The sequence below is a fragment of the Nannospalax galili genome, unplaced genomic scaffold, assembly GCF_000622305.1.
Source record: "Nannospalax galili isolate Female #2095 unplaced genomic scaffold, S.galili_v1.0 scaffold2927, whole genome shotgun sequence".
NCBI classification, from domain to species: domain Eukaryota; kingdom Metazoa; phylum Chordata; class Mammalia; order Rodentia; family Spalacidae; genus Nannospalax; species Nannospalax galili.
Window position 1 is genome coordinate 898,918 of NW_008355812.1, and position 24,764 is coordinate 923,681.

The 24,764-nt window shown below is 47.8% G+C and overlaps 1 protein-coding gene across 4 annotated transcripts in view; it reads left to right on the plus strand.

Moving 5' to 3' along the window:
* Nucleotides 1-24,764, plus strand: part of Tbc1d14 (TBC1 domain family member 14) — a 110,892-nt gene that overhangs the window by 52,249 nt on the left and 33,879 nt on the right. For 2 of the 4 annotated variants that reach the window (XM_029556486.1, XM_029556487.1), the window contains exons 3-5: nucleotides 19,658-19,776; nucleotides 21,884-21,966; nucleotides 24,154-24,271. In XM_029556486.1, the coding sequence (XP_029412346.1) occupies nucleotides 19,658-19,776; nucleotides 21,884-21,966; nucleotides 24,154-24,271 (320 nt within the window). Of the gene's footprint in view, nucleotides 1-12,520; nucleotides 12,642-19,657; nucleotides 19,777-19,799; nucleotides 19,955-21,883; nucleotides 21,967-24,153; nucleotides 24,272-24,764 lie in introns of those variants that run through there. The other 2 variants (XM_008853811.3, XM_029556488.1) reach the window with 2 other exon arrangements.

The following is a 24,764-nucleotide window of genomic DNA, read 5'->3' on the forward strand; positions in this document are numbered from 1 at the left end:
AGCCGGCTCCAGACCTCACTCCTTTGTTCAGTAAGCACTGTTCGATGCTGGGTCTGGGTCTTGCGCTGGGCACTAGGGGCGTTGACAGCATTTGGGCCGATGCATCTCCAGAGCTTGCGGCAGAGCAAGGGAATGAGCATGCATACCAGCCAGGAGCTTGGAATCTTTCACTAGTGTGGCCTGGAGTCGTGTTTCCTCATGTGCAGAAAAGGCATTTTGGTACCTACTCATGGGGTTGCTGTAAATTAAGAGCTAGTGCATGTGATGTCTTTTGCCCAGAGTTAGTCAAGAAGTGGCTGTTTTGACTTCCAGTTAATGGGCTCACTTTGTCACGTAGGTGTTCTCTGTGCTTTGCCCACAGCACACCTGACCTCACTCTAACTGGGCCATGTTCACTTGGCCTGACTTGGCCTTACGGACTTCACTTTTTCCTTATGTGTTGAAATACTACTTTTCAGTTACCTTTTCAAATTTGATAAAAGCTTTGTGATTTATTTTTTATTGGTTAGGTGTATGAGTGTTTTGCTTGCGTGTATGTAAGTGCACTCATATCATGCAATGCCTGTGGACAACAGAAGAGGGCATTGAATCACCTGGAACTGGAATTATGGACAACCCGGTTGTTAGCCAGCATCCGGGTGCTGGGATTCAAACCCAGGTCCTCTGCAAGAGCAGCCAATGTTCTAAACCACTGAGCCATCCCTCCAACTCAAATTTGATAAAATTTTTGGCAATCAAGTCATGCTTTCCATCAGCCTGTGCTATGATTTCAGAGACTTTCTTAGCAGGGAAAACAAGGGTCATTATCGGTATCCTGGGACAAGAGGGTCCAACTAAACCATGGAGAACATGTCACCAGCAGAGCATGTCTTCATCACCTGGCGTTATGTGAGAAATGTAAGCTCTCAGGCCTCAGACCTCCAACACACTGAAGTGAACCTGGGGGCTGGGGCCCAGAGCTATGCGTTAACAACTCTACAGGAAATCCCAGTGATGCTCAATTCAAGAACCATTGCTGTTGAATGGGAAAGTTGGCTCTTGGGAGAAAAGTAGTCACCTTCACTGCAGCCAGCCCCACAAAGGGCCAGAGTGCACCAGTGCACAAGTAGTGGTCACTGCTAGTGAGCTAGAAAATAAAGGTGGGGAGAAAGGTCTTGAAGATTGCTGCCTCAGGTCTCCACCTGCTGGCTGTGAATGCACCAGTGCCCTGGCCTGTTGGCAGGGGTGGTGATACTGTCTTGGAAGTATAGTCCTATGCCTTATGAATAAAAGTGTGAGGTGGGTTCTGCTTTCTGTGTACACTATTTACACAGGTTTGAGGAATTAGCATTACTGTCAGGAAATAAGGTTGGGAAGAAAGTTCTAAGTGCTGGTTTATTGCTGAGGCAGCTGCTGATTGTGGCATCGATGGTTACAGGAAAGGACAGGCCTACAGATTCAGTGTTAAGTTTGTGTACCCAGGACCATCTTGGATGGTCTCCTGGAATCAAATCAGCTCCTAGCTGTTAGTCCCAGAAGGTGGTAAATCCGGGTAGCTGAGAATTCATTCTTCTGCTCTCTGGATTCTGAGAGCTTCAGCGCACAGAAGATCACAGATTGCAGAAAGGATCAGTCTGGGTGGTCAGTGGAGTTAAAACAAGGAAACAACCTTCACTTCCATCAGTACCCTGTGCCTTTGGAAAATGGGTTTGAATGAGCAGAGGTTAGCAAGGTAGCTCTCAGTGGCCAGATGCACTTGCCACCAAGCCTGTGGCCCGAGTTCCTTCCCTGGGATCCTACATGGTGGAAGGACAGAACTGACTCCTGCAACTTGACCTCTGATTTCCACTGTGGACTGTGGCATGGCAAGCCCAATTTTAAAAAGAGAAGGAAATAGAACCAAGCGTGAGTTCTAGGTATGGGAGGGGGGTGCTGAGTATATGCCGACTCATCTTGCCCAGTGAGTGGAGCTTGAACAGAAAGCACTATTCATAGGAGCAGCTATTTGATGGTGTTCGAGAGGAAATGGTAGCAGGTGGACTGTGCCTGAAGACCACAATTCAAAGTGCTGTTGAACTGAAACAGTTTATGGGTTGTTTTCCCTTTCTGCATTTTCCAGCCTGAACCCAGACAGCCCCAACCCAGAGAGGAATGTAACATATCAGAGAGCACCAGGGGGTCTCTGTGGCTGGTTAGGAGTAGGTCTAACTTAGAGAAAGGCAGAGACCTTCCTTTTCATTTCCCTCTGTTCTCTGCACTCAGCCCTCAGACAGTCTCATGGGGCAGTCACAGGCTGGCAGGAGCGAAGGGGAAAAGGTGGTTGTACCTCTGATTTATTCTCCTGTCACCACCTGGTTCTGACAAGGACACTGTTCTGGGAAGTGTGTGGCTGGATAACCACAACAAGGAGACCCAGGGGACCTGAAAACACCTGAAGATTGCAGAGAGATATGCAGGAGCCTGACCTTTGACTTGTTTAGAACAGCTCTGGGTACAGGGATATGACCCTAAGTAGCTTGCAAGGACACTATCAGGAGAGACCACATGCAAATCCCTGACTGGCCACTGTGTGGTGCCATGCAGGATAGATTAGAAAATACATGGAAAAAGGGAATTTGGAACTACCACTCACAGAAAGCTAGTTGGAACTTGTGTCTTTATGTCTGGAATCCAAATCGGTCACTCTCTTATCAAACCAACAGTGTCAACATTTATACAAGATCAGGTCTCAGAACATACTATTTGAAAAGCCTAGAATGCAGTTCACAATTATCTGGCTTAAGAATTAGGATTGCCTTTTGGCAGTCAATAGACACCAGTCAGTGCCACACAAATGTTGGGATTCTCTGAAACTTTAAAGCAGCCCTAGAAAACGCTCCAACAAGTAGGGCAGACGTTCTTGAGATGGGAAGACAGAAAATGTTAGTGAAGAAGTAGAAAATATAAGAAATAAAAGGAAACTTTATAACTGAAAAAGCCAACCTGATCCCCTATATAGCAGAATGAAAAAAGCGTATATCTTAATTAGTGGAACTTGCTCAGTCTGAACATTACAGAGGAGAAAAAAAGGTTAAAGATTTAACAGAACTGTAAACATATGGGACAACACTAAAGCTAATTTTTTTTTTTCCCCTAAAGCTAAATTTAAATTGGGCTGGCCTGCAAGATGGCTCAGTAGACACAGGCACTTTTGTGTGGGTCTGACAATGTGAGCTTGATAATCGGATCCCACAAAGTGGCAGGAAAGAACTGGCTCTGGGGATTTGTCCTCTGACTTCTACATGTGTTCTGTGGCACATGTGTACCTGTATACACATACACAATAAGTAAAAAAAGTTTTTCAAGGCAGAAGCCAAAATCATTAAAAAAAAAAAAAAAAGTCTTAAATTTGTGTCACTGAAGTCTCAGAAGAAAAGTATTCAATTCTGTGATGGCTAATCTTGGTGTCAGCTTTATTGGATCTGGGATTAACTGAAATGAGAGAGATCTTCTTGATTGGATCATCTGAAGCTGGAAGACACACCCTAAATGTTGGTGTTGCCTTCTGATGGCAGCCCTTATAAAAGGCCACAGCAGAGGAGACTGCCTGGCTTCTTGCTGCTTGCCTTCTCTCTCGCTGGTGAGTTCGTCTTGCTGCTATAGACTGAAGACTAGCCGATCTTTTGGAATTAATCAGACCTTCAGTACCACATTGGGACTACTGAGACATCCAGCCTTGTGGACTGAGCGACTATGGATTCTCAGCCTCTCCAGTGTGGTGCAGCCATTGTTGGCCTATTCGGACTCTATCCCATGAGCTAATCTGATAAATCCATGTATATATATATTTTTTCTTCTTCATTCTACTGGTTCTGTTTCTTTAGAGAACCCTGACTAATACAAACATCAAAAAAGTGAGAATAGTGACAGAATATGTCCCAGATTTTCCAAAGACATAAACCTAAGTCAAGTTAGTGACTCTATAAATAGGATAATTTCTTTTCTTTCTTTTTTATTTTTTGGTCTTTTTTTGAGTCAGGGTCCCCCTGTACAGCTGTCCTGAAACTCACTATGTAGACCAGGCTGGCCTCGAACTCAGAGATCTGCCTGCCTCTGCCTCCCAAGTGCTGGGACTAAAGGCGTGTGTCACCATGCCTGACTTAAGTGGGATAATTTCTAAGATGACCGTGTCCTTACAAGTTATAACCAAATTGTTGAAAATGAAGATAAAATATTACATGCATCCAGAGAAGAACAGTACATTATTTATTGGGAATAGTAATTTTATTGGGGAATGATAATTTGAATGTTGGTGGATTTCTCATCAGAAACCACAAAGGGGGTTGGAGAGATGGCTCAGCAGTTAAGAGTGGGTACTGCTCTGCGAGGATCTGACTGTGGTTCCTAGCACCAGGTCAGGCAGCTGAGAACTGTGTGTAATTCCAGCCCAGGGGATTTGACACTCTCCTCCAGCCTCTTTGGGCACCTGCACACACTCACACATAGCCACGTGCAAACATAATTTTAAAAGATCAGAAGGAAGAGAACCAACCTATTAAGAATGCTGAAAGAACTGTCAGCTCAGAATTTCATGTCAAAAATGAAGGTGAAGTTAACCCCAGGTGAAGACTAAGCTTTGTTCCCTCAGGGTACCAGTTATAAATGTCAGTGTGGGCTGCCACCCTAGGAGGAAAGAGGAACAGAAATGGTAAGCATGGACAGATGCCATACGTGATTCTTTAAAATGTGTTTGGTTGAAAACAAAAGTTAGTGTTGCTGGTGCTCTAAGCATGTGGAAATGTAATGGGCAAGGGCCAGGCTTCCTCATTCCATCAGACGTCATATATACTGACCCCAGTTAGGTCACAGAAAATGATGTGTATGTTGTAGCTACTAGACCAGCCACTCAACCACACAGAAAGATAGCCCAACACTACAGATAGGCTATCATGGACCTGCAGCACTCAGAAAGCTCTTAAGGCAGGAAAGGAAATGAGGAAGGAGGAGGAGAAATCAAGTAAAAGGTCATCAAATTCAAACCTGTGATAGTGCATCACAGAGGCCTGGGTGTCCCATTCTGTCAGAGTAGGTTGAAAAAAATGACTCTGTTCTGCTGTCTACAAGAAACACTCCAAATACAAAACGTGAGATCAGCTTTGGAACTAGGCATGTAGTCTTGTGGTAGAGTTTAAGCTTAACATGTGTGAGGCCCTGAGTTCACTCTCCAGCACCACTTCTAAGATGGAGCTGAAGTACATTTCGTAGAAAGATTTCAAAGACAGTTATCAGAAACAAAGAGGGACATTGCCAGTGAACACGGTGGTCGTCAGTGTGCAGCTGCCCAGTAACAGCTGCAAAGCAACAAGCAGAGACTTGGGAAAGTGGACCCGTCTGCGTTCATAAGTGGAGTGCTGGTGCTCCTCTCTAGACAGAAGCCACAGAACGGCTGTGGACAGAAGTAGCTAGGACTCGGAGGCCTGAACACCACTGTCTAGAAGCTTAGTTTAACTGACCTGTACAGAACATTCCACCTTCCAGTAGTAGAACCCAGACCTCTCCATGTACACACACAACATTTGCCAAGACTATGTTGTTGGTTATAAAAAAGATACTAAGAACATCTTTAAAATGTGGCTTTTAAACAAGTAGCATCTTTCTGAATTAACCGTGGATCAAGGGGGAGCCACAATGAAAACAGAAAAATAGTTTGCCTCGAACAAAAACAGTATCAGAATTTGGGGGACTTAGTGTTTGGAGGGGGAGTTTGTGGCATTAAAGAACAGTGGTCCTTGTCGGGCATAGTGGCACACACCTGTAGTCCCAGCACTCAGCAGGCAGAGGCAGGCAGATCTCTGTGAGTTCGAGGCCGGCCTGGTCTGTATAGTGAGTTCCTGGTCAGCTGAGGCTACAGGGAGATCCTATCTCAAAAAAAAAAAAAAAAAAGTCTCACCAGTAATCTAAGTTTCTGCTGTAAGACTGTAAGTAGAGCCAGAAGGTTATTTGACATGTTCTGAGTTCTGATCTAACATAACTGGACTGATGAAGAGAAAGAGAACTGAATTTTCAACACAAGGGGTGGACAGAGGGGATACCAACCACTCTGGACCCTGAAGAACCTAAAAGGGTAACAGAATCTTTGGAGCAGTTCTGTACATAAATTTCGTAGCTTAGATGAAATGGTCCATTTCCTTGAAAATTAGAAATGTCTGAAACTTGTCTAAGGTAAATTAGAACCCGATTCATCCTGTAACTATTTTTTTAAGAAGGAAATTACAGTTAAAAATACTTTTGTGGTTTGAATGTGAAATGCCCCCATATACTCAGACGTTGGAACACTTGGTCCCCAGGTGCTGGTGCTGTTCAGGAAGGTTGTGGAGGTGGAGTCTCTGTGGAGAAAGTAGGTTATGGGATGCGGGTCTTGGGGTTCCCAAACGCTACTTCTTGTTCACTTTACACTTGCTGTGTGCATGGAGTGTGGCAGCCAGCCTCCTGCTCCTGCCACGTCGCCTTCCCTGCCTGCTGCCATGTCCTCCCTACCATGACCTACTATATCTCTCTTTTTCTTTAAGTAGCTGTTGTCAGGGTACTTGATCACAGCAATGAGAAAGTAAGATAGATACCTTCCAAAAAAGGTCACTCTGGGCCCAGATGGTTTCACTGATGAGCTCTACTGATCATTTAGAGAAATACATCACCGATGTTAGGAGGAGGAGGGCGTGTCCTGATTTGGTCCATGAATCTAATGTTACTGTGACACTAAACCACAGACCAGTGTCTTGGGAAGACAGACAGACAGACAGACATTCTCTCTCTCTCTCTCTCTCTCTCTCTCTCTCTCTCTCTTCAAGTGAATTCGTTTTTTTTTAAAGTCCAAGTGACATTTATCCGAGGATGCAAGACTGGCTTGGCATTTGAAAATCAGTCACTGTAATCTGTGTTACTGGTCTGGGGCTGGGAGGATGGCTCTTCATGCTCTTCCAGAGAACCTGGGTTCAGTTTCCAGCATCCACATGACTGCTAACAACCACCCATAGCCCCAGTTCTGGGGACCCAGTGCTGTCTTCTGGCCTCCACAGGCACTACCCACACTTGGACAAAACGTTTACACACATAAAATGAAAATAAACAGGAGAAAACCAAGTGGTCCTATTGGTTGAGGCAGAAAAAGCACTTGACGAAGTTCAGTATCCATTTCTGATAAACTGAATGAAGTAGACAGAGAGCAGACAGCCTGGCAGAGGGCATGTACCAAACGGGCACTGCTGACCCGGAAAGACTGAGCTGGGCTCCGCCCCTCACTGAAGAAAAGGGAAGCTCCACTTCCTGTTCTGTGTCCTATGGAAGTCCTGCTAGAGTGTCACTGGTGGGGCTGTAAAATGGGGATGCAGTCACATTGGGAAAACCATGGACGCTTCTTTTTTTTTTTTTTTTTTGAGGCAGTGTTTCCCTGTAGCCCCAGCTGTCCTAGAACTCACTATGTAGACCAGGCTGGCCTCAAATTCACAGGGATCCGGCTGCCTCTCCCTCCTCATTGCTGGGATTAAAGGCATGCGCCACCATGCCCAGCCTGGAGGCTTCTTATAGAGGGAGACATAGTAATTGCTTCCCTTAGTATCATGTGAGGGATTGGTTCCTGAACCCTCTGAATCCTCAAGTCCTTAGACACTCAAGTCTGTTGTGTAAAATAGTATTTACATGTAACCTAACATCCTGTACATGTCACATTATTTCTGAATTACCTATAATACCTAATACATGTAGATGCTGTGTAAAAAGTATTATACTGTATTGTTTAGGGAGTTGGGATATTCAGTAGACATGCTTTTTTTCTGGATGTTTTTGATCTGTAGTTGGTTGAATCTGGATGGAGAACCAACAGCTTTTTTTTTTTGTTTGTTTTGTTTTGTTTTTTGTTTTTTTGGTCTTCTTGAGACAGGGTCTCCTGTAGCCCCAGCTGTCCTGGAACTCACTATGTAGACCAGGCTGGTCTCAAACTCAGAGATCTGCCTGCCTCTGTCTCCCAAGTGCTGGGATCATAGGTGTTGCGCCACCATGCCCATCCTCAATCAGCTGTTCTTAAGATTAGCCCCACAGTCCCACTTACCTACTTACAGTCACTGCGGAGAAGTAAAAGTCCATGCTGGTACAGAGCCCCCGTTGCAGTCCTAGCTCACCGCAGTCTTCACCTGCAGACTTTCTCATGGCTGCTGGCTGCATCTGGGCTGACCACATATCCTTGCCATGACCTCAGAAGGGCCACCTGTACCCCGGATTGGGCATTAGAGTTGTTGTTCAATCAGTATTTGATCCTTGTGATGTCTAGGGCTTATTGGGTTTGTGTCTGCTGGGATGATAGTAAACATTGAATCAGTCTTGCCTCCCTGAGTTCAAAGAGTAGAGATGGCAGTGCTACATCCACAGACTAAGTGGGCAGACAAACATGCTGGTGGGGAGGCAGGAATCTTAGGAGCCAGCCCTGGGTGATGCAGGAAACTTCAGAAGGAAAATTCCTTATATGGGCTAAGATGTGTAATAACCAATGCTAGTGTGAGGTAGAGAAAGTCTTGAAAGACTTCTGCTTGTTCCATTGAATAAAAGTCAGCCTGCTGTCCCATGGTATATAACATGTAGTCAACGCTTCTAACATATGATGTAGGCACTGTCTTTAAAGTACCTGGGTTACAGCCTGCTAGAAGAGATACACAGGGTTGGGAAGCGTGGACGAGTGTATATCCAATGCCTATGTAAGGCACATCACTCCTGATTTAACCTAGTGACTGTGGACTCCCATCACTGGCCCCTGTTGGCTAACTTGTATACCATGGGGGGGGCACTAGGCATTGGGAGTCCCAGTGCTGGTAGCAAGCATGGGAGGGGCACAGAACCCTCCTGTCCCTGAGAGCTGAGCTTCACGGTGTTACACTGTTTAGCCCTCTTCCAGCTTTAGGTATTATTTCCAGAAAGGCACCATTACCTGCCCCACCCCTCCACCCCAGACTGGGTCAGCGACCCCAACCTCAACTTTCTGTCGTATCCCCAAGCTATGGGGATAGCCCCAAGGTATGGGGATTGCCTGTTTGCTTGTCTCTGAGTTCCTTTACTGCTAGGGCCGAGCTGGATATGGTTGTTGAATGGCAGGCAGGCAAATGGCTTCTTGTGGTGGTGTACTGAGTCCATACATGCTAAGCATTTCCTCTGCTGAGTGCCCACTAGGCCTTGGCTAGCTCAGAGGTTTGCAGTCTAGTGAAAGAATGTGATGTGAGTCAGACAGCATGTAATTACAAGTTGTGAGTGCCATCAAAATCAGGACCTGGTGCTGGGAGACAGGGTGCAGAGCTTTGCTGTGACTAAGGCAGGTGTGAAAGTTTCTTTGAGGACGCATGTTGAAGGTGAGAACTCAGGGACAGCTACCCAGCCCCGCTTCCCTAGTTTCTTGTGAAGAAACAGTTTAGATCTGTGGAAGGCTCAAGGAGTGATTTCATGAGTGCAGATGCCTGCTCCCCTTAGTGCATGTGAAGAATGTGGCCGTAGTCATCTTATTTTGTCTTTTTATTTTTAAAACATTGAACTACTTGAAAGTTGCAGATGTCTTATCTTCTTACTCCTAAATACCAAAGTGTACAGCTCTTAAGAGTAAAGGCATTAGGGCTGGAGAGACGGCTCAGTGGTTAGGAGCACTGGCTGTGCTTACAGAGGACCTGGGTTCACTTTCTAGCACCCACGTGGCATCTAACAACCATCTGTAATTCCAGTTCCAGGGGATCTAATACCCTTTCTGCCCTCTATGGGCATTGCATGACATGGGTGCACTTACATACATACAGGCAGAACAGTCATATACATAAAGAGATTCCCCTGCACAGGCGAGATGTTCTTGCTCAAGAGAGTTAGCAGAGGTTCCACAGAAGAATCTGGTACCCAGTGAGATCCAGTCAAACCATGTTTTGTTTTTTTTGTTTTTGTTTTTGTCTTTTTTTTTTGAGACAGTGTCTCTCTCTGGAGCCCCAGCTGTCCTGGAACTCACTATGTAGACCAGGCTGGCCTTGAACTCACAGAGATTCACATGCCTCTGCCTCCTGAGTGCTGGGATTAAAGGTGTGTGCCACCACACCTGGCCAAACCATGCTTTTTTGAAACAAGGTCCAGTTGGGTTTGTGTGTTGTCTTCTCTCTCTCTCTCTCTCTCTCTGTCTCTCTCTGTCTCTCATTCTGTGTCCTTTATTTTCAGTATTCAGCAGTTCTTTCCTATTTTCATGACATTACCCTTTCTAAAATGACCACATGTTAAAGATTCATTGTTTTTTTAAAAAATATTTTATTATTTTTATGTGTATGCGTGTATTGCCTGCATATACATAAGTGCACCCATGTCATGCAATGCCCATGGAGGACAGAAGAGGCTGTCAGATCCCCTGGAACTGGAGTTACAAACAGCTGCCATGTAGGTGCTTGGATTCGAACCCACATCTTCTGCAAGAACAGCCAGTGTTCTTAACCACTGAGCCATCTCTCCAGCCCCAAAGATTCATTGTTTAATGCCCTGCAATGAGTAGGATGGTAAAACTGATTCCAAGAGGACGTGAGGATGTAGGAATCAGGATATGCATGGAAACAAAAGGACTAGAACACAACGGCCAGGTTGGATTCCAGCCTCACCTGTGGAGGCCGTAAGACCTAATCCCTAACATTGTCTTGTCTGTTGGGCATATTTCTATAAGTTAGCATTGTAACGTCTCAATATCTGGGCTTTAACCAAATAGCAAATATTTAGCACAAGGATAATCCTTTCAGGAAAGACTAATCTGTAGGCAGACGTGTTAAAAATGCCCCTCTGAGAATCACAAGGACCCCCTCCCCCGCTTTTGCCTTTCCTTATTTTTAAGGTTTTTTTTTTCTATATATATATTTTTTCCTTTTTTTTCAAATATTTTATTATTTTATTTTATGTGTATGAGTGTATTGCCTGCATGTATGTAAGTTGTACAGTTCCCTCGGAGGTCAGAAGAGGGTGTTGGATCCCCCGGAACTGGAGTTATAGAAGGTTGTTAGCCACCATGTGGGTGCTGGGATTCGAACCTGGGTTCTCTGCAGGAGCAGCTGGTGCTCTTAATTGCAGAGCTATGGCTCCAGCCCATACTTTTTTCTTTTTCACTACTGGAGATTGATCCCAGTGCCTCACAAACAGCTGGGCACTCCACCCATGAGCCGGTGTGCTGCATAGGCCACTTTCTATGAATGCTTGTGACTCTCAGCACATGCACAGTCACTTACCTGTCATTGCATCCAGTTTGGAAGATTCTCATAATCTAGGGCTTCCAGTCCCACCTCTCCTCCAGGCCCACACTAATTTGCATTCTATAAAAATTTGCCTTTTGATGCATCATAGAGGCTGTCTTCTTTCTGGCGTCTCTTACCACGGTGTTTCTGAGGTATGCGTGTAACAGTGTGTGTCTCTAAGTTGCTATTTATGCATCCCTCAACTGGTGGGCATTTGGGTGGTTTTTAGGGTTTGGCCATTACACAGATGCTGTGAATTTTTGCACACAAGGCTTTTTGTGGGTGTAATTCTCTTGGGTAGGTTCTGAGATGTGTGGTTGGTATATGTTGATTGTGAGAAATTGTTAAAACTCTTCCACAGCTGCCACACTGTTTTATAGTGCTCCCAGGGCTTTATGGGCATCAGCTTCTCCGCACCTACACCATCACTTACCAGCCTCTGAGGACGTTTCTGATCATGATTTGTTAAGTACCACGTTCCAGAAAACCAGCTACGGCAGGCCCTGTAACTCCCAGCCCTGGATCCATCAAAGACAGAGCTTAGTGTTGCTTATTTCGAATTTGTAAGGATGCCGAACTGGAAGACCCACCAGCGCACACCTGTAGTCCCAGCACTTGGGAGGCAGAGGCAGGTGGATCTCTGTGAGTTCGAGGCCAGCCTAGTCTACATAGCGAGTTCCAGGATAGCTGGGGCTACAGGGAGACCCTATCTCAAAAAAGACCAAAAAATTTTTTTGGAGGGGTCTTTATACAGGTTTTTGTTTTGTTTAAGACACGTCTCCCTGTAGCCCCATTTAGGCTTGGCCTGGAACTTGCCAAGTAGACGAACAAGGCTTACCTCAGTCTCACAGAAGCCTGCCCACCTCTGCCTCCCTGGCCTGAACAGCACAGTGCATGTTGAGATAACAATCCATCACCCTGTAGTATCAGGCGCAGCTCCCAGCACTTCCGGGAAGCAGGCTCTGATGAGCACTCAGTTAGCTCATAACCACCGGCTTTCTGGAAGACACTGTTTGTTTCTTTCAGCGAGTTCCCCTTCGTGGCACGTGTTCCTCTGTTTCTTCCCGTAATATTACGAAGTGGAACTTGGCCCTTTCCACCCAGCGCTTTATCCTGCGCAGCCGCTGCAGCCGCCATCCTGGGCTGCCCACTCGGTTCTGGGACTGGCTGGGAGGCATCCCCGCCTCCCGGGAGGAGGTCCCTGCAGCCGGGCCCAGCCCAGGCTGGGATCGCAAAGCGGATCGGGATCGCAGTATCTGTGCGCGACTGAGCGTCCTGCCGCCCCGCCCGCCCCCCCCCCCGCCCGCCCGGAGCTGCTGTGGTCGGTGGTTCTGGTTGGGGCAGCAGGGGAGGCGGCCCCGCGGCATGGAGCCTCCGGCCACGCGCCCCTGAGGCCTGGCGTTCATGGTGAGTCCGCGGCCCGCCCATCTGCCCCTCCAGGCCTGCTGGGCCCGTGTGCGGGGTGTGCGGTGTGCGTGCGTGCTGGGGTGCAGGTGTGCCCGCACGGCGGGGCGACCGCCGAGGCCCCTCCCCAGCAGTCTTTGTGTCTGCGGCCGCCAGGTGCTCTAACAGGTCCGGGGTTGTCGGAGAGACTGAGCCTTCCAGCCCGGCCTTCCCTGGAGCCATCGCTGCCTGGCAGAGCCAGGTCAGGTCAGGCCGCGGCCACTCAGAGGTCTTGCCCACCTGGGGGACAGGAGACTGTCCCAACCAAGTGCTCCTCCTGGGACCCCAGGGCCGACCGCATCCCGGCTTCCTAGAGTCCAGGGAAGGGTTGGCACATCTTACACCCTGGTGCCCGTCCTGACTTTGTGTTCTTGATGTTTGTAAAAAATCTGACCTATCGATAGCGCCTTCTCCTTAGAGCTGCTGTCCCAAATGCTGCACTCCAGGGAACCTAGAGAATGCTTTTTTGGGAGGACACTGCTGGAACAGGGAACAGAGCCCAGAGAGGAGAGGCTCGCCCCGGCCCTCCTCCTACCACTGTCTTCTGGGAGGCTGAGCATCTCTAAAACCCATGTAGGGCACTTTCCTCTCCAAATGGCCAGGCAACCCCCTGTCTGGGAGCAGCAGCCCTCTCTCAAACGCTCAGCAGAGGGATGAAACCAGCTTTGCCGTGCCACACTGCAGTCGTCTTTGTCTTTGCTGTACCCTCGCAAGCACAGAATACCACGGAAATAATTTTATAGTAACACAGTGACAGACCTGCCTGTCACTTCTGGCACCTGCTGTGGGTACATGTCTCATGCTTACGTGTTCTCGTATGATCTTTACCCTTGACAGTCTTCATCCTTGACAAGCTCCAGGTGGCATTGCTGGTGGGCTGGTTCATCCTGCAGTGCTCCCCTTGGATGCTGCCTGTGGTCTGCCCCATGCTGTCTCTTAGTTTAAGTTCATCTAAATCTTTAAGGTTACCTCGAGACGGCTTAGCTGTTCGAGAGTCCCTATTCCAGAGTCGATCCTGGACTCTGTTTATATTGACAGACAGATCTTGCTGCTGCAGATAGCTGAGTCAGATATGAGCACGGGTTCTGATTGATGGCCCTTTTGTTGGGATAGATTTCCAGGAAGTGGGGTGTGTGTGTGTGTGTGTGTGTGTGTGTGAGAGAGAGAGAGAGAGAGAGAGAGAGAGAGAGAGAGAGAGAGAGATATCAGATTATTGCCATTCTTGGCTATCTTTATAGCACTCTTCCAGTTCTGTAAGTAGTGTGGATGGGTGATCCCTCTTATCTTCTGAGACCTTTGATACAGATTGTCTATTTAGAGGTGTGTGTGTGTGTGTGTGTGCACGTGTGTGTGTGCTGCCATATTTTAAACCTAATTCAGTTGCCTGATGCTTTTCTTCTGGCTCTCAGCCCTGGGCATTTGTGCAGATAAGTCTTGCTCACTCTCAGACTCCTCTTAAAGCCCTGCCCCAAGTCTGACTCTTCTACTTCAGATTCTTCTACCAGCTCTGGGCAGCTGCGTGTTGAGACTATCATGGCTAGGCACAGAGTTTTGACTTGGCATCATCTTTGTTTACAGTGCTCTTCCTAACCCACAAATCGGGATCTCCTGGGTGCCCCTTGGCTACTGTTTGTAGTGTCAGAAGGTCTGTCTCGCACGGTCTGTCTAGACCTTATCTGCTTTTGCTGAAATGGAGCAATCATAGGATACTGCCCCCAATCATGGTATCTGGCCCGGGATTTCTCATCACCCCTTCTGCCCTGTGTTGTAGTGTTTCCCTGTATCTACAGAGTGAGCCTGCAAGACTGGGGATGAGGATCTCAAAGAGTGGGCCCCACATGCTCTCTTCACACGAGCGTCCTTTTCTCTGTATAGCCTCCTTCCCTCTTCCTCCTGCTGACTTTGCTTTGTTCATGGTTCCTGCCTGGCATTGAGGCCCAGTTCAGGTACCTGGCTGCTCTTTTTCTGGACCTACTGGTTCATCAGACCCCAAAATTTCTTCCCAGGTTAGCAGATGCATTGGCTTGGTCTTGTCTTCTGCAGCAGGATTCATTACCAACTACTTAGGACAGAGGCTTCTTTCTATCCGGGGTGCTTTCTAAATCAGTGGCTTGCAAAGTTTTTGGAAATGACTCCATTTAGGTAATTTAAGTCGAGTCTCTGCACAGGTATAGTCAGGCATAGAACAGAGAGAGCGTGCTCTTACTAGGTGTACTTTTTTAATTTTTTAATTGCTTTTTTTAAGTTACATTTGTTTATTTGATGTGTATGTGCATGTGTGCCACAGCGTCTGCATGGTATAGGGTGTGTGTGGAGGTCAGAAGACAGTTTTTGGGAGTTGGTTCTCTCCTTCTACCATGTGGGTCCCAAGGATTGAACTCAGATCATCAGGCTTGGCAGCATATGCCCTTACTGTTTTTATTTTTAGAGGTCCTTTCATGATCAATTAAACTGGCTTGTAGTATAACTCTGAAGAATCCTGTTCTGAGTTGACTTCTGCTGGGGTCTAGTGTGGGTGGAGCCACAGTTGACTGTATGGGCAGTTTTACTCATTAGTCTGCAGGACTTTTGATGATCCTAGTATTAGAGAAGTGTTACTTAAACCAAAAGACTGCCTAATTTGGTCCCATGCAGGAGAGACTTTGGGGTGGCAGACTGAAGTGAGGCGGGGACTCACAGATTTCGCCTGGCATGCCAGAAGAGCTTAGTCCTTCCAGGGCAGTTGGCCATCACCAGTATGCTCTCCCATTAACTCTCACAGTGGCCTTCCCAGTTGCCACTTGTTTATGGTGAGGACACAGCAGCATGAGACAATCCAGATGACTTGCCTAAGGTCAGAGCCGGAACTTAGACTTTGTCCTCCAGCTATAGCTCCTGCCACGGCCTCTCTATCTATAGAGTGAGCCCTGCAAGGCTGGGGATGGGGATCTCTTGAAGAGCAGACCAAATGGTGATTCTCTAGTGAGTCCTGCTTCTCCACAGGGCCCTTAGAGTGAGTAGTAAGTATTCCTCTTGTGTCTAGAGCGGGTTTGTCTGGTTGCGCACTGAGCTTACTGTGGACACCGAGATGGCTGGAGGAGAAGGGCTAGGTTTGTGGCAGGACCTTGGGACCAGGGCCATTCTGTTCGTATTTGGAAGTGCCAGTTGGCCTTTAAAAGGCTGCCTAGGATTTCAGGTTTGGGCAGGCCAGACTCTGTTGTTTTTATCATATGTCACTGTGTAGTGAGTGAAGCGTGTTGTCTGACTGTGCTCTGCCCTGCCTGCACTGAGCTTAGTATTACAAGTTTCTGTCAAGGTTGAAAGCATTACTGAAACAGAACATGATGAAATCCCTTCCAGGGGATTCCTATCTGTGAACAGCTCACATGAGTTGGTTAGAAATATGGCTGAGGACTTAATGCTTGGAGTGGGACCCAGCTTCCCCATTCTCCACTTAGGAGGTGAGGGAAGGGAGGCTCTGGTGTCTTCTCTCACTGAAGATTGGTGTGCAGATGAAATTGAGTTGAGTCAGCTCTGAATGTGAGACCTTTGGAAAGCGCTTGGCTGGTTATTGTGGTCAACTGCTGCTGCCCCTGTTGCTAGTAATAGTAAGACACACACTGGTGGGGTCTGTTGTCACTGTTGCTAGTAATAGTAAGACGCACACCGGCGGGGTCTGTTGTCACTGTTGCTAGTAATAGTAAGACACACACTGGCGGGGTCTGTTGTCACTGTTGCTAGTAAAAGACGCACACTGGCGGGGTCTGTTGTCACTGTTGCTAGTAATAGTAAGACGCCCACCGGCGGGGTCTGTTGTCACTGTTGCTAGTAAAAGACGCACACTGGCGGGGGCTGTTGTCCCTGTTGCTAGTAATAGTAAGATACACAACGGTGGGGGCTGCTGGCACTGTTGCTCGTGATAGTAAGACACACACCGGCGGGGGCTGTTGTCACTGGTGCTAGTAATAGTAAGACGCACTGGCGGGGGCTGTTGTCACTGTTGCTAGTAAAAGACGCACACTGGCGGGGGCTGTTGTCCCTGTTGCTAGTAATAGTAAGATACACAACGGTGGGGGCTGCTGGCACTGTTGCTCGTGATAGTAAGACACACACCGGCGGGGGCTGTTGTCACTGGTGCTAGTAATAGTAAGACGCACTGGCGGGGGCTGTTGTCACTGTTGCTAGTAAAAGACGCACACTGGCGGGGGCTGTTGTCCCTGTTGCTAGTAATAGTAAGATACACAACGGTGGGGGCTGCTGGCACTGTTGCTCGTGATAGTAAGACACACACCGGCGGGGGCTGTTGTCACTGGTGCTAGTAATAGTAAGACGCACTGGCGGGGGCTGTTGTCACTGTTGCTAGTAAAAGACGCACACTGGCGGGGGCTGTTGTCCCTGTTGCTAGTAATAGTAAGATACACAACGGTGGGGGCTGCTGGCACTGTTGCTCGTGATAGTAAGACACACACCGGCGGGGGCTGTTGTCACTGGTGCTAGTAATAGTAAGACGCACTGGCGGGGGCTGTTGTCACTGTTGCTAGTAAAAGACGCACACTGGCGGGGGCTGTTGTCCCTGTTGCTAGTAATAGTAAGATACACAACGGTGGGGGCTGCTGGCACTGTTGCTCGTGATAGTAAGACACACACCGGCGGGGGCTGTTGTCACTGGTGCTAGTAATAGTAAGACGCACTGGCGGGGGCTGTTGTCACTGTTGCTAGTAAAAGACGCACACTGGCGGGGGCTGTTGTCCCTGTTGCTAGTAATAGTAAGATACACAACGGTGGGGGCTGCTGGCACTGTTGCTCGTGATAGTAAGACACACACCGGCGGGGGCTGTTGTCACTGGTGCTAGTAATAGTAAGACGCACTGGCGGGGGCTGTTGTCACTGTTGCTAGTAAAAGACGCACACTGGCGGGGGCTGTTGTCCCTGTTGCTAGTAATAGTAAGATACACAACGGTGGGGGCTGCTGGCACTGTTGCTCGTGATAGTAAGACACACACCGGCGGGGGCTGTTGTCACTGGTGCTAGTAATAGTAAGACGCACTGGCGGGGGCTGTTGTCACTGTTGCTAGTAAAAGACGCACACTGGCGGGGGCTGTTGTCCCTGTTGCTAGTAATAGTAAGATACACAACGGTGGGGGCTGCTGGCACTGTTGCTCGTGATAGTAAGACACACACCGGCGGGGGCTGTTGTCACTGGTGCTAGTAATAGTAAGACGCACTGGCGGGGGCTGTTGTCACTGTTGCTAGTAAAAGACGCACACTGGCGGGGTCTGTTGTCACTGTTGCTAGTAATAGTAAGACGCACACCGGCGGGGTCTGCTTTCTCGGCCACGAATCGTGGTGTTCGCTTCCATTTACTCTTGGACTCTGCTTCATCTTCTGCTTGCAAACTTTGCAGGGCTCCTCAGATGGTGTTCAGAACTAGAGCACTTTCTCCTGTCTTACTCAGTCATTTCAGGTCTGGGCAAAAGGGGGTAATGGTGCAGTCCACCCAGTTGCTGTACACCCGGGCTGTGCTGAGCGCTGCATGGCTGCCTCCTTGTTTCTGGCAGTAGCCTGCTCTGATAGTGCCCTTATCCACCTGGTGGCTGTGGGAACCAGGCTCCAGAATTCTAAGAAAGAATTTTGCCTGGGCCTATGCTGCTAGTTGGTAGACCTGTGTTTGTTCCAAGTCCCTTCTGGTTTCAGAAGCCCCCCAAACCATGGAGGACTTGGCATTTTCCCTCTCAAACCGCACATCTGTGTGCAGATATTCACAAAGGAGGCCAGTCCTCCTCAGGGTGGCAGTACGGAGGGGCCTGCAGTCTGCACTCTGACCTTGCATTGTCCTATTTGTAAGATGGGGTGACACTTGCCAGCCTGAGTTTTCAGAAAGATCAGGTGAGACAGTCAGTATCTAGACCCACAATAATGGAAAGAGGCGTCCAGATTTTGGGACTAGCCTTGGCATATATGGCACTAGGCCAGACTCAGCAGGTAAGTAGCACCTTACGGGGTGTTTGCTGCTAATTCTTGACCAAATGCCACATGCCTTAGAATCTTTGTCAGCACAGAGCCTTTTATTTTTATTAGGGTCTTACTATGTATCCCCAGCTGGCCTGAAAGTTGCTATGTAGACCAGGCTGGCCTTGATCTCACAGAGATCCGCCCGACTCTACCTCCCGAATGCTGGGATTAAAGGTGTGCGCCACCACTCCTGGCCAGCTTCTACTTTTTAGAAGCCTCAATTGGCCTTTCTGGATGAGAGAATATTTGCTTGTGAAATAATTTTCCCAGAAATAACCCTCTTGACAGCCAGTGTCAATACAGCCCATCAGCGGGACAAAGCTACTCACATCATCTGGAATAACATGGAGATCGTATGGCAGCTCCACGTGTGCCTGCCTGCTTCCCAGCTCGATTATCATTCCTTCAGGGATGGTTCTTGACTGTCATGGACAACCAGAAAACAGCCGTTTTTTATTTTGCAGGGAGCCTCAGTCGTGCATTATCCCAGAAGCACTGCTTGTTGGCTCTCCTGAGCCCTTTGCTGGGTGCTTGAATGTGGGTCACCAGACATGACTAAGTTTCTGTGGCTGCAGTTTATGGAGCAAATTAGTGACTCAGTGGGTATGGAGGTCACGTTTAAGATTTCCAAGGCATGGCACAATTATTTACCTGACAGTTTGCAGTGATGACATACCAGTAGCCATTACAGTATTCAGCTACCCATGTCTTGAGACCTCAGTGTGTGTGAAGCCTTATCGAGGGACAGAGTAGACTCCAGACCCTTTGTAATTTTGTAACCACCAGCAAGGGGAGCTTGCAGGCCTCCTGTCATAAAGCATCAGCTCCCCAGAGAGCTCTTGGACCCCTTCCCACCTCACTTTTCCTTCAGAATAGTAGAAAATATTTTCATTGAATTCGCCATTAAAATTAACTCAGTCACAGGCAACTCTTTTGCTTGATGGTATACGGATCACTGGGCCTAGAATCATCCTGGTTCTTTGTCCTAGGAATATGAAGACAAGGCTGGAAGACCAAGCAGGCCGTCCTCTCCAAAGCAGAATGTGAGGAAGAACCTGGATTTTGAGCCACTGTCCACCACGGCCCTCATCCTCGAGGACAGACCTGCGTGAGTCTTAGGAAGAATCTACTGTGTCCTGTAGGGATAAGGATGGTTTGCTGGTTACTTTCCGTGGAGGACAGGAGAGGGAAGAAGAGTGGCCGTGTCACTTGCTCCCCTGTGTCGGCACATGTTCTGTAGTGACATCACATAGCTGGTTGGGAGAACTGTCCTGCTTCATAGAAAGGTGATCAAGTTGTTTACCATTTAGGAATTCTTGGCGTGGTTACGGTGTCAGACTGGTTTGTAACTGCAAGGAACCTGCCAGCATGCTCAGGGTGCTTTGGAGGTGCCTTAGTTTACAGGACACTTCCCAGGCTGACCTGCGGAGTTCCTTGGGTGAGGCACAGCACCTCTCTGGACCTCTGCTTACCCATTGTATGATGAGATCATGTTTGGAGACCTCAATGGGTTAAGAAGTCACTGCTGATCTTCTAAGTAGAACAGTGTGCCGGGATAGAAAGTTTCCTGCTTGAGAAAGAACAGGTTGTACAACACTGGGCTAGTTCATCCAGGCTGAGATTTAGACAGCGAAGTCAGGCTAGTGAGACGGACGGCTCAATGGGTAAAGGCTCTTGCTGCCACCTTGATGACCTGAGTTTGATCCCTAGAACTCGCATGGTGGAGAGAGGTGACTTCTGTAAGTTATCCTCTGAGAGAGAGAGAGAGAGAGAGAGAGAGAGAGAGAGAGAGAGAGAGAATATAATTATTTAAAGCAGGTGACATCTAATGAGGAATGCATCTACTGTCCTTTCCTGGTTCTTGGAATAGGGAATAGGGGATCCTGAAGAGGAGAACGGAGCATTAGAGAAAGGCCACTGTGTGAAGACCGGGCCGTTAGCGCTCTGACTGGGGGTCTTGCTCCCTTCAGCCAGTGGCAGGTTAGACTCTCCAGGGAACGTGGCTTATGGTGCTTGAGGGGTGCAGCCAGGTGACACTGCGTCCCGTTGTCTGCCTCCAGCAGTCAGAAGCTGATTTCTGAGAGTGTCCATTTAGTGTTCTTTGGACTGTGTAAGCTTACACATGTTTGTGTGTGAACAAAGCCCGCGTGCTACAAAGCTGTAGCCGTTTCTTCCCTCATTGCCGTGACCAATTCCTGGCAAAAGAAGCTCGAGGAAAGAAGGCCTTATCCTGGCTCATAGCTCGAGGGTGTCGTCCACCGTGGTGCAGGAGTGTGGAGTGCTGGTCACGTTGCGTCTTCGGCCAGGGAGCAGCGGATGCCGATACTCATCTTGCTTCCTCCAGACCGTGGAATGGTGTCACCACATTCCTCCTTAACTAAACCAGTCTGGAAATGCCTTCAGCCACGCCCAGACGTGTGTTTCCTAAGGGATTATAGTTGACAGAATTAACCATCACAAGAGCTAATCTGAAAACCAAGCATTCAGAAAAGCAAACAAAAAAAATCCTGGCATGTGGGCGTGGTGGCGCACACTGTTAATCCCAGCACTCGGGAGGCAGAAGCAGGCAGATCTCTGTGAGTTCAAGGCCAGCCTGGTCTACATAGTGAGTTCCAGGACAGCTGGGGCTACAGGGAGACCCTGTCTCAAAAAGACCAAAAAAAAAAAAAAAACCTGGCCTCTGAATGTATTCAAACATTTACATAATGCATATTGTGAAGTCACCCTGCCGCGCCCACATGGCTTTCTGTCAAACCAGAATCCCTTTGAAGGATGCTGTGAAAAAAGTACCATGTAATGAATTGCTGTTGAAGCTGAGGTGGCTGTTTTCTTCTCTCAACTTGTCTTCATAACCCAGTTGTTTCCAGTGAACATTGTTCTTTTGTAAGAAATTGGTATTAGGGGTATAGCTCAGTGGTAGAACTCTTGACTAGCATGTGTGAGGCTCTGAGTTCAATCTCAGCTGGGCAAGGTAGCACATGCCTGTAATCCCAGCACTTGGGGGTGGCTGAGGTAGGAGGATTATCTGGGCTATATGTAAGACATGGCTCAACAAAACAAAGAACAAAACAAATATATTTTTAGTTTATGAAGTAACTGTAATCTTTTGACCTTTGAGCTTTTTACAACTTCTATGTGAATAATGCTTTAAGTGGGTTTTTTCCTCAGACTTTTATCTATTTGTAATGGTGTAAACCTATTTATTTCCTGTCAAGAAATCTCCCAGCAAAACCAGCTGAAGAGGCCCAGAGGCACAGACAGCAGTATGAAGAGATGGTGGTCCAGGCCAAGAAGCGAGGTATTGACGGGGCACGCCTCACTCTGGGATGCTGAATATTTTCTTATCTTTGGTACTCTTTAACCTTGATGAAGGCTTTAATAGTTTGAAATTGAAGATTTTACACACACACAAAAGGCATGCCTCTGTTCATTCTTGGTAGCAGGGTAATCTGTGCGAGCAGGTTATGGCTGCACACCCGTCAGCCCCACACTTGGGAAGCAGAAGCAAGTCTGAGCCACGTAACAAGACCCCACCCCTAAGAGCCACAGACTGTAGGAGAAGAGCATTCTAGAGAGGGCTTCAGCCAAGACAGCCTGCAGATACTGTTCCTTCTTGTCCTTACGAGATGTGATTGGGTCTGATAAGATCCTTTGCAATACCTAAAAAGCTCTGTGATGCTAAGGTATCTTAAAAGTACATATAATAAGCAAAATGGAATATTACTCAACCTTTAGAAGAAAAGAAAATTCTGACACATTACAGCGTGGTTGAACTTGGTTGGTCTGGAGTGAGACAAGCCAGTCACCAAACAACACATCTTGTGATTCGATTTCTATGGCGTACCAAAGGCAGAGTATCGAGATTCTTCTGAAGTAGATGGGGGCTGACAAGAGTAGGGCAGACAGAATTAGTGGCTGATGGGCACAGTTTCAGTTACGGGGAAGATGAGAAGATTCTACAAATGACAGTGGTAAGGGTCACAAAGCAAGGTGAATAAACCTGACTGAACTGTGCAGTTAGAGTGGTTATGATGGTACATTTTGTTACATCTCCCCATAATAAAAACACTAGTTGTTCTTGGGTATTCATGGCTGAGCGGTTCCAGACCCCCCAGCTGGTACCTATCTGAAGATGCTCGTCTCATATGTAAGAGGGCCTGTAGTATCTGCATATCACCTATACACATCTTCCTGTACACGTCATATCATCTCTACCCATAATATTTAATAAGATATAAATGTTATCTAAAGGTTGTTACACTATGTAAGTGCTATATTAGCAACAAGAAAGCAGTGTGTACATGTTTGGAACAGACATGATTTTTCCTCCTGAAGGAAGGAAAAAGTCTGAGGTTGACTGAGGCCATGGCTGTAGAACCCATGGATGCAGAAGTTACAGTGGCATGTATGACCAAGTGTGTGGTCTTAGTGCTGCTGTTGATACATCAAGAGTAACCAGTTGTTTGGAGTGAATTTGGGGGTCCTGTTTGGAAGGACTCGGGGGGGGGGGAGGACTAGGAGGCACTTAGTGACTTGGCAGTGTGTTCTGTTAATTTGATTAGGATGCTTTCTTGGGCTTGTGCGGTTCATGTTAATCAAATTATACTGGTACTTTTCTAAAGAAGTAAGTTATACTTAAAACGTTTACTAGGGGCTGGAGAGATGGCTCAGCGGTTAAGAACACTGGTTGTTCTTGCAGAAGACCCGGGTTTGAATCCCACCACCCACATAGCAGCTAACAACTGTCCATAACTCCAGTCCCGAGGGATCCGACAGCCTCTTCTGACCTCCTCGGGCATTGCATGACATGGGTGCATTTACCTACATGTAGGCAATATACGAATACACATAAAATAAAAATAATCAATAAAATATTTAAAAAACATTTACTAAAAGCTGGATGATGTTAAATATTCTACAGTCCGCAAGAAGAAGGGTGTGGTAGTGTGTGCTGTAGTCCCAGCACTCTGAAGTAGAAGGTGAGCTGCAGGCTTGAGGCTAGCCTGGGGCTACATAGCAAGACCCTGAGTTTCATAAATAAGTAAAACTTGGAGGGTATGGTGTGAGCATCAAGAGCGTGTGTTTGCTCTGCCTGCTGCAGTGGGGTAGTGTGCACAGAGGCCAGAGCAGGGTGTCAGGTGTCCAGACCCTGTCCACCTTGTTCTCTTACTGATCTTGGAGCTTCTGTTTTTTGGCACGGCTGGAAGCCAGCAAGCCCCAGCGGCCCTTCTGTCTGCCTTGCTCCGTGTCGGGGTTGCGGGCATGTGCAGGACCATCATTAGCTTTCAGATGAGTTTTGGAGTCCAAGCTTCAGGGCTCATGCTGCACAGCAGGTGCTCCTCCCCTCTGAGCCATGTCTCCAGCCCTAGCTCAGTGTTACTGTCCTGTGTTTCCTAAGAGGATTCTTTTAGAAACGTCACCCAACTTGAACATAGTGTGCACTGGTTGCCAATGCTTTCTTCTTGTTTTCCTGGATGACTTTCAGAGCTTAGAGAGGCCCAGAGGAGGAGAAAGCAGCTGGAGGAGAGGTGCAGGGTTGAAGACGGCATCGGGAACGCTGCCCTCACCTGGAACAACGAGGTCTTGCCTAACTGGGAAGCCATGTAAGGGTCGGCTTTGTGTGTGTGTGTGTGTGTGTGAACGCCACTTGTGTGGGGGTGCCTGTGGCGGCCAGAAGAGGTCTTCAGATCTCTTGAAGCTGGAGTTACAGGTGTACAGGTGCTGGGGATTGAACTTGGGTCCTCAGAAAGAACAGGGAGCACCCTTGACTGCTGAGTTCCCTGCACCTCTGCATCACTTTCTTGAGTTCCTTTGTAGCTGCTGTAGAGCGAGCTCCTTTGGAGCCTTTGATGGAGTGGTTTCTGCCTTGATCCCTCCCTGTTGTTCCTTGCGTGGGCGTGGGCGCAGTGATAGCCTCTTCCAGTTCCTCTCAGGAGCCTAAGCTGCTTTTGTGAACTATGTTCCCATGTCACTCCCTCCTTACAGTTTCTGTGACTTCTTGTGAGGCTCCATATGAAATCTGAAATGTGTACGTTAGCTGACAGACTTCTTCATGGGCCGGATTGACCTGCCTCCATGGATTCCGTCCCGGGGGCC